The sequence below is a fragment of the Arachis duranensis genome, chromosome 3, assembly GCF_000817695.3.
Source record: "Arachis duranensis cultivar V14167 chromosome 3, aradu.V14167.gnm2.J7QH, whole genome shotgun sequence".
In the NCBI taxonomy this organism is placed as follows: Eukaryota; Viridiplantae; Streptophyta; class Magnoliopsida; order Fabales; family Fabaceae; genus Arachis; species Arachis duranensis.
In genome coordinates this window covers 127,668,031-127,678,409 of record NC_029774.3, presented here as the reverse complement: position 1 = coordinate 127,678,409, position 10,379 = coordinate 127,668,031, and the positions used below count along the sequence as shown (strand labels likewise).

General features: G+C 33.1%; 2 protein-coding genes across 2 annotated transcripts; both read left to right on the top strand.

The window, feature by feature from the left end:
* Positions 1-202: 202 nt before the first annotated feature.
* LOC107481461 (uncharacterized) lies at positions 203-3,357 on the top strand (the record flags this gene model as incomplete). Its single annotated transcript, XM_016101737.3, is given in 5 exon segments — positions 203-484; positions 644-810; positions 1,187-1,486; positions 1,600-1,863; positions 2,666-3,357. Coding segments are annotated over 5 exon segments (1,394 nt in total), but the record flags the coding sequence as incomplete, so codon positions are not given.
* Positions 3,358-9,006: 5,649 nt separating this feature from the next.
* On the top strand, positions 9,007-9,895 carry LOC107481462 (nudix hydrolase 17, mitochondrial). The gene is made up of 2 exons (XM_016101738.3): positions 9,007-9,179; positions 9,318-9,895. The coding sequence occupies exons 1-2, from the start codon at positions 9,097-9,099 to the stop codon at positions 9,736-9,738; spliced, it is 504 nt and encodes a 167-aa protein (XP_015957224.1). The 5' UTR covers positions 9,007-9,096; the 3' UTR covers positions 9,739-9,895.
* The last annotated feature ends 484 nt before the right edge of the window (positions 9,896-10,379 follow it).

The window sequence follows — 10,379 nt, the reverse complement described above, 5'->3', positions numbered from 1 at the left end:
TTTTAAAGCCAATGAACTATTACTCAAATAATATAATTTCCTTATATTCATGTAAGAGGTTGTGGGTTTCAGGGTTTGAGTATGTCGATAAATATATGGATCTTTTTGAAAAAAAAAATACTCCTTAAATATTTTGTTTTTTTTTTTTAAATGAAAAAAAAAAATACAAAGCGTGATAACATCCCGGCGGCGTCCAACCTCATGACGCACCTGCGTCCGCTAACATGCGCCGCCTCATCGTCCTACCCTGCGCGACTGGTTCCCCACCCACCGGACCTCATCAAGTGGGTTACCAGAGAAGGCGGCTTCGTCCACCCTGCCATCAAGATAGCACTTCATCCCTCCCACGGTCTCGGCTTACTCGCCAACCAACAAATCCCCAAGGGTTCCGACCTTATCGTTCTCCCCGACCACATTCCCTTGAGGTTTAACCACCAAGACGCCACCCACTCTCTCCTCCTTCAGTTGGCACGCCATGTTCCTGGTACTCCCCTCCTCACTTCCTTCAACGTTTTTTGCATTGATCTCAAGTTTAGGGTTTATCAATTTATCGAACATATGATTGGGAATTTTATTTGAGTTAGAGGAACGGAGTTTAGGTTTCAATGTAAATAAATTGGACACTGTGGTAGCTTTTTGCCAGAGGAACTGTGGGCCATGAGGCTAGGTTTGAAGCTGCTTCAAGAAAGAGCTAAAGTTGGATCCTTTTGGTGGCCATACATCAGCAATCTCCCGGAAACATACACTGTCCCTATCTTCTTTCCCGGAGAGGATATAAAGAACTTGCAGTATGCTCCTCTTCTTCACCAGGTATTGTAGTAAAATTGCATGAACCATTTAGGAAAGATGAAGCTCTAGAAACTTTGGTTACCTGTGTAGATTTCATCTTCACAGGACAAATGATTTTACCAACCTAGTTGATCTCATATTTTTAAGTTCTCTGTTTCTGTAATATGAACATATAAACTCATCTCAACTGCTTAGCCAGACTGTTTTGGTGTGCATTTCATCTTTCTGTTGGTTTGAGCTTTGTGGGTAATACTTGAGTCTGCACAGGTAAGTAACACCAAAATCTGAATATGGCACACTTTAAGCTTGGAATAGGGCAGCTTCCACCCCAAGCTTCTGTTAAGCTCTGTGTGTGTGTGGTAGTGTGAGGTTAATTTAATTCAATTTCATGAGACAGGTGAACAAAAGATGTCGGTTTCTTCTTGATTTTGAGCAAGAAGTCAAGCATGCCTTAGTCAATCTCACACCAGATAAGCATCCTTTTGGTGGCCAAGAAGTAGATGCATCTTCTCTTGGATGGGCTATGTCAGCAGTCTCATCAAGAGCATTCCGTTTATATGGTGACAAACAGCCAGATGGGATCCATATTGACATACCTATGATGCTCCCTCTGATTGATATGTGCAATCATAGTTTCAATCCAAATGCCAGAATTGTTCAGGAAAAAGACTCTAGTAGCAAAAAAATGCAAGTGAAGGTATGTTTTTTCATATTCTTTCCTATATACTCTCCGCTTCCCACAGCTAAACTTTCAAGATAAAATACAAATCTGGATTTGTATTTGCTGGATTAATTCTTTCTTTTCCTCAGGTTGTGGCTGAGACAGCAATCAAAGAAGATGATCCTTTATTACTTAACTATGGCTGTCTAAACAATGATTTTTTCCTTCTTGATTATGGATTTGTGATACAATCAAACCCGTATGACTGCATTGAACTGAAATACGATGGTGCTCTTTTGGATGCTGCAAGCTCAGCAGCTGGAGTTTCATCACCAAATTTCTCAGCACCTGCTCCATGGCAGGAACAGATTCTTGCTCAGCTAAATCTTGCTGGGGAAGCTTCAGATCTCAAGGTTTCTTCTTCAATCTTTATCTTTCATTTGTTAATGGTTTCTAGCATAGGCAGGGCCTGGAAGTGAGTCAAGCCAGCTCATGAGCCAGTTCGAGTTCGACTTGTTAATAACTCGATAAGCTGAATTCGTGAGTTGGTGAGCCGAGTTTGAGTTTAGATAAGCTCAGTTCATTAGCTCGTGAGCTAACTCGATTATATATATATAATTTTACATATATATTAATATTCTTAATTATTTAAAATTTTATAGTCATTTTTTATATATAATTTTGATATAGGACATAAATAAAAAATTTATAATTGATAGATAAAGGATATATAAAATTGATTTTTTTAAAAATATTTTTCAATATATATAAGTTATAATTTATTGATATAGAATTATAAATTATGTTCCTATTATTTGAGCCAGCTCGTGAGTTTTTGTTGCGCCGAGCTTGATCTTACGAAATAGGCTCGACTGTTAATAAGTCGAGTCGGGAGCCAAGCTCGAACTTAGTCTAGCTCAGCTCACTTATAGCCCTAGGCCAGGGGACATTTGGGGAAATGGGAACAGCTTATGTATTGAATCCGTGCTTTGTGGATCTACAAGGCACTAACTCAAATCTTTAATCACTTGTGCTAGGGGTTAGTGTAACTAAATTGCCATTTTGGCTTGTCTAAGGTTAATGATCGGATAATCACTTGTTTTATGGTCGAGAAGTTCTCATGATTTGGGTTGTGTAGATGTAGATCAGAGAGTTAAGGAATTCCTCATCCGAGCCACAGCACAAGTTTACTTCTATTTGTTTTCTTTTTAACAGGTGAGCATTGGTGGTGAAGATGTAGTAGAGGGGCGTTTGTTGGCTGCATTGAGAGTACTCCTTTCAAGTAGTATGGAAACCGTGCGGAAGCATGACCTCAACACACTCAAGTCTTTATCAGCCGAAGCCCCGCTGGGTGTTGCAAATGAGACAGCTGTCTTACGTACGCTTATAGCTCTGTGTGTGATTGCACTGGGACACTTCCCCACCAAAATAATGGATGATGAATCACTGCTGAAACAGGGTGCCTTAGGTTCAACGGAATTGGCCATTCAATACAGAATCCAAAAGAAATATGTGATTGTTGATGCCATGAGATCTCTCTCAAGGAGGGTAAAGCTTCTCTCTTTCAAGGAAACAACAGTGAGTGCCGAAGGCTAAGCCTATGAACCTTGGAGAACGTATTTGCCAATATGCTATTCAGTATTTTAATCGCTCTTTTCCCACGCCATTGTTATTTGACTTTCTAAAAATGGATGCCATGTCTTTTACTCAGTATGGGTCGGATTTTCATTGAACTTTTAGGAATATCAACCACGAATATGCTATTAGGTCAATTTAGTCATTAGATTTTGCAGTTATTTCGAGAATCTGTTGTGTTAAAACATGGATACGGGATGCTAGTTGGTTGACCTTGGAGTTGTGGGTTGGGAGAATAATAGTCTACCAAATCAAGAGATCTCATAGCAAAATATGGGTCCAACTTTGCAACCATGGTTCAAATTTTCATATTTATTTTAGTGCATTAAAAAGAGAGCGAGTAGGCGGAGTGAGTGAGATGAAAAATCGTTGGTCGTCCGATATGTAGGCTCCACGTGGACACGAAATCAGTGGAAAAATCAAAGTTTCGTACTTTTTTATCTCTCACACGTGGATATTAGCTACAAAACGATGTGGAGATTAACACTTCTCGGCAACGTGTTGCTATGCCCTCAGTTTACGTGTTACACTAAATATTTGGTCAGAGCGTGCGTTTTGATTTTTTTTTTTCTTTGCTAGAATCATGTAGTATTTAGATGTTATTAGATAATTTAAATAGTGAATGTAAAAATCATTTACATGTGATAATTAATATATGATTGATTGTTTGTACAAGTTATATTTATGTGTTTGGATTAATTTTGAAATCACGAATTTAAAAATTATTTATCCATATGATACGATGTATAAAAACTTAAATTATATAAATATATTCTAATGGTATAATAACTGATTATTTTGGTATAGAGAGCATTATTATTTTTTAAATTCCGAGTTGTTCACGAAACAGCTCGAAAGATAATTAAAAAACAGAGGTCCAAATGCAGAACGTATTCTAGCCACATGCAACACAAATTGTAATCATGCATTCAACGAATTAATATTGTATTGATTTTACTGGAGTTAAGTAGTTAAGTAGAGGAGCACCGAATTGGTGGGTCGGAAGGTGATTAGAAGATGTTTTTATGTGAAAATAATAATTAAAATATATATATATATATATATTGGTGTCTTAATTATCATGGTAGAATTTCAGAGCAATTCATCCATTGGACCAAGAAGAAATGAATCAAAGAGGAGGCATCGTATTAATGATGATGGCCTATATTATAACACTAAAAACATGTACAAGGAAGAAGTCCAGAACCACATAGAGATGGTAGTAGATATAGTAGATACACATAAAAAACAGAAGATATAAACAAAGGAAGACTACATATATACATAGGAGTAGGTAGGAGTGAGAAAGACGTAATTAAGCATTACCAAGAAGGAAAGGCCTGGCAGGGTGAGCTAAGCCAAGAGGGGAGCGAGAGCGAAGGCGGTTGACATCTCTGCTATTAACACGCCTCAGAGATGGGTGCTTTATTTTCTCTGTTTCTTTCTTTATCTTTATCACTTGGCTATGCACTCCTAACCCCATCTCCTTCTCCTTCCCCTTCTCCTCCTCCATCTTCCTCTTCTTCTTTGGCTGCTTCCTTTTTGGATCGATACCTGGATAGATGGATTGCTATGTACTTACCAAGCCCTCTCGTGTATATATATATACACACACCAAATATCATACTTTATAATAAATTTTATAATTTTTGATTGGTTGAACAAATTTTTGTTTTAATTTTTTTTTAAGATTTATTTTATTTTATAATAAATTTAATTAAAAATGAAAAAGAGAATAATCTATATCATCAAAATATTTCTAACAAATTTGTTAGAATGAAGAGTTTTATTACGGGATTCCACCTCCTCCATTTGGATGATTTTGAATTCATACCTAAAAAATATTAATTATTGTTATGTGATAACGATGATTACCTGCCAAAACGACCACCTTCCATGTGTTTCAAATTTACAAATCTAACCCATATTCTGTTGCTTTCGAGCTATTAATCGCCATGAAAACAAAAAGACATCCATGCCCTCATTAATAAATTCCCTTTATTCACTTTCACCTTAATTTACAAATGTCCATTTTGTAATTAATTATTGACTGTTAACCTATGCTGTTTTAGAAACATGTGTGTGTTTACATCATATCATATAATATACGGTCAAAATTAATGTGCAGTCAATTTCACATGAAATTAATAATTGAGAATCGTTAAATAATTTAATTAATTTAATAAAATTTTTATCTAATAACTCTTAGCTACCAACTTCACTTCACGTTTGCTGTACTTAAATTTTTCCTTTAATATATATGTTTGAATCAGGTGTATTAATCACAAACTGATGAGTTGAATAAATAAAAAATTCTTATTTTAATAAAAGTAAAATTAGGTCAGAGATAATCTATAAAATACTTTAATACTTAAATTAATAATATATTTTTTGTACTGTTTTCCAATTTAGAATTTACTGGTTAAGTTCTTTTTCTTTTTATTCTTTTATTCCGAAATTACAATTTTTTGCATATTTAATAATATTATGATTTGACGATTTCATGAATTAATAATGTGGTTATTACTATATTGGATGTTATTTTACTGAGGAAGTATAGAGAGCCAACAGAATATTTGTATAATGTGTACAATGAAGATTTAAAAAGTATTAAAAATATAATTATTAGTGTTATCCTTTTCTATTGACATAAACTTTTGGGATGAGAGCATACACATTATACAAATATTCTATTGACTCTCTAGCAGACTCTATTTTATAATAATGTCGAATTTTTATTTAATTATCATTTCATATATTATTATTTATCTAAAACAATATACATTCTGTGATTGAAAAAAGGTCTCTTATAAGATTGAAATGAATAAATTCACATCGAATTAAATAAATTCGTCTCATTTTTTCGTGATATATATCGAGTTCAAGTGAATCTTGAGAATGGAAAATAAATTTTTGTCTCTACTTTTGTTTCTAGCACACATCTCTGTTCTTATCCGTTTTAATTTATTTTACAAATTATTAATCATGAATTTCTTGAATTAAGCAAGTAAAGAAATATTATTAATTATTTCAAATTTTATTTTTAAAAAAGATAAATGAAGAAATAACAGCTCACCCTAAATAAATAGTTTGAAGATGTCGCGACAAAAACAAAATTTATGTCAAAAACAATACTAGCATAATATTATAGGTGCAAGCTTGTTTAATTTCCTAGGTGATAAAATGTTAGGTATCCTTCAAGTTCTCAAATATTTGAATATGACAAGGAAATAAATAGACGGTGATATTTGTATTCGCACTAAATTGTGGCAGCATAAAGAAAATAAAATATCAAAAGGAGAAGAGTGAGATGGAAATGTGATCAAACACGTGGAGGGAGCATGTTTGCAATGTCCGTGATAATGAGAATGAAAAGTCACAAAATTTCACATCTGTTTGCCGTTTACGCTCTACAACAAGCACCTCTTCTATAAATGGTTTCCACGACATGAATTAAAAATGCTTCAACTGTGAAACACTTTCTAGTTTCTACAACTCTTCATGCCATTATTTATTCAACTATATTATAAATTTATAATATGCGTCTCTTAANTTAGAATTTGATAATTTCTGGAAAAAAATTAAAAGAGAACATAAGATAAAAAAAATATCACATCCAATTTAAAATTTTAAGGTGTTAAATTAATAGGTCTCTCATCTTATAAACTCCTCACTCTTTTTTATTTTTTTTATGTAAGACTAACTTTAACACTCTTCACACTTGCAAAACTAACACCTTGTAACGTCGAATTCTCACTTATTATTATTTCATTGTATTGATATTTGTCTAAAACAGTGATTAATTTATTTCTGTAATTGATTTTAGTGTATGAATAATATTTTTGTTATTTATTTATTACCCATTTGCAATGACACCTAAAACGACAATTAGGGAAGCCACTCAACCTAATAAAAAGCCAACTAACTCCGCTTCCTTCAAATTCTATTACATGATGTGTTCACATAACCGCTTTTTCCTCTGCCCATGTGTTTTCTATTTGCACCATAACCAAATTTATTTTAATAATTTGGGTCAAATCAGTAACATTAAGGGTGTTTTCACTTACTAGCATTGGTCCTATACTCCTATGTCCTATCCTAATTTTTCCATTACATATTCCTTCTTGTCAAATGTCAAATGAAATGAGTGTTGGTACAACTCCATAAGTTTTAATTGGTCCACTCCAACATGCGTCGCCTAATTGTTTTCTGTCAATGATTCATCGTATACGTGTGTGAGGTTCATTTGGGAGACCAGTCAACTCAAGGATTCTCACAAATCATCAATAACAAATGCCAAGGAAAAAAGGTGAAGCAGTTCAACTACATAATCCAATAGTATCCAATGATATTCAACCTTTGACCACAAAACAGTTTCGTTAGTTTAGTTTAGTATTTAACATACCAACAAGCAACAAATCTAAAATTTTAAATTCCACTCCTTAATATTCATATAGTGCTTGTTTGTTAGTGTTCAATGTCATAGTCTTGTAGTTTCACAAATTCTAAAACAAACAAAACAGATAAGAAAATTGTTTTTTTCATAAAAATACGTGCGAATAAGAAAAATATTTGAGTTTAATCAAGAAAAAAAAGTTCACAATGCACAATTTGTGAGGATTTAGGAACTAATGATGCACATTATTATATATATTCCTACTTATTAAGATTCTCTTTAGTCGAACTTTGTATTTACTCACCGCACATAATTTCAATACAGTGCATATCTTATTTTCATTCTTAGATTTAGATCTAATATTTTCTCTTATTTTGTAAGTGCATTTAATCTTTTTCTATGAATGAATTTTTTTGTAAATTAAAGAAAAAGGACAAACAGACAGACTTATGAATTAGGATATATATATATATTTTGAAAATAAAGGAGCTCAATACAATAAGGTGTAATAACAAAAGTATAAAAGAAAATAAACAACAAAGAACAATGAAAAACAAAATTCAAACCATAATTAAAGTTTCTTAACTGTTAAAGAAAACCAACACTTTTTTTTTTAAATACTTTGGTTCCTTTGGGCTGGCTTGGTGAATATGTGTTATTGAAATTTGGGTTAATCTTTTAACACACATAATGGCTTGGCATAAGACCCGGTAGATCAAACATATTTTTTTAAACCTTTTCTCTCTTAACAGTTAACACTATGATCCAAAATCAGCAAGCCCAGCAAAAAATTATCCTACTTAAATATAACATTCGAGTAATACCAAAACCCATGTCCAAAAATGAAACTGTAGGAGGGGCAACCCAACACCCAAAAAAGAAACTTCAAGGCTAGTTTACAATTTCAGTGTGTAGTTAAAAAGTTTTGAAAATATTTAGTAGTACGTTGTGTTGATGATAATTATCCTTTAATTTGAGCAACCAAAATATTTAAATAAAATTAAGCAAACGAAAATCGTGTTAAAATGAAATATGCTGACAGTTTCTTTTTTTTTTGGTTTAATTAATTAAAAAAATGGGAAAGGGGGCCGGTAGCCCATTTAGTATTTATTTACAAATTCTTCGGCCTTCACATTACGTATTTGCGTATGCAGCGTATTTTATTCTCAAAAAAAGTCAACGAAATTGATTGGATCTTCTCTCGAGCCGTGTAGGCTATGGCTATATGGCTTATGAGCGTGGACTCCGTGGCCTAAAGGAATATCAATTATCAAACCCCTTCACTTGCATTAAAATAATATAAATATATAATAAGAATAAGAATAACGAGATGGGTAGTAAATATTGACTTTCTTTGAAACTGGAAAAGAATCCTAATGGAACGAAACGACACAGAAGCCTCGATGTGCTGTGTCTTATTAAGATTACGCGTTTCATATGATGCTAAGTTGCTTACAACATACTAACAACTAACTCTTTTTACTTTCTTTCATTTCTATATATACTTCTATCATTCCCCACTCTTTCTCTCCACCACCACCATCGTATATCGCTTTCTTTAATTTTCTTCTTATCTATATACAATTAATAATAATAATAATAATAATCAAGAAAGATGGCAGCAGTATGCTTGTTGGTTTCTCGATCCGGCAGACACTTGCAAAGATACAACAACACCGGCGGCCGCCAAGTGGTTGGGTAAGTAGTCCTCCTTAATTAGTCAGCTCATTGATTCAGTGTGTGTTTGGATTAGCGTTTGTGAAACTGGAGTTTGAATGAAAGTGATTTTATAAAATTGAAATATAATCCGACTCTAATATATATATATTGTTGCAGATGTATACCTTATAGATTCAAGGAAGATATGATGAGCAATGAATTGGAATTGGAGGTATTATTGGTGAGTTCACAGAAAGGAGAGGCGCTCATGTTCCCGAAAGGAGGATGGGAAATTGATGAATCTTTAGAAGAAGCAGCTTCTAGAGAGTCCATAGAAGAAGCCGGAGTGATTGGAAGCGTTGGGAATCAATTGGGTCAATGGAATTTCGTTAGCAAAAGACATGGCATTTACTATGAAGGGCACATGTTCCCTTTGTTTGTCAATCAACAACTTGATATCTGGCCTGAGAAAAATCTAAGGAAAAGAGTTTGGATGACAGTGCCTCAAGCTAGAGAAATTTGTCAGCATTGGTGGATGAAGGAAGCTTTAGATATCTTGGTTAAACGACTGAGCTCACAAGATACCAGGGAACTATAACTCTCTAATTTATTTTATTCATTTATTTAATTTGTATCCATATATAGAGAGAATTAGAGAAATAATTAGGGCGACAAGCATACAGTAGAGAAATTAAAACATATAGAGCGAGGTGCAATTTTTGTGCATAATGCAATAACAATCATCATGTTCATCACTTGGCCCCCCAGTATGTGTATGTTCGTTGAATTCTTTGATTTTTTTTGTCCATTTTTGTGGTTTAGTAGTTTATTAATATATTATATATACTTTTGTTCGAATGGACTTACCAAAAGATAACATATATTACATAGACTTTAATTTGAAAATTCGCAGTAAATAAAGTTTGGTTTCCATTATTATTCAACTCATGCAATATAATATATATGGAACGATGAAGCTGAAGCCGTTAACTTTTCTTCCAACAACCTCTAATTTGTTGTCTTGTCCTAGGAGCGAGGAATGTATGCAATCTACCTTATTTTATTTTAGTTTTTTGCTTTTCATTGTGTACTATGCTGAAACCTCCTGACATTTTAGGATAAAATATTTTTATCTCTAATATATTTAAGTCAAATTTTAATTTAGTCATAGTATTTTAAACGTTTTTTTTATTTCAAAAAATTTCAAATAGCTTTAATATTGTCTTATCATTGAATTTG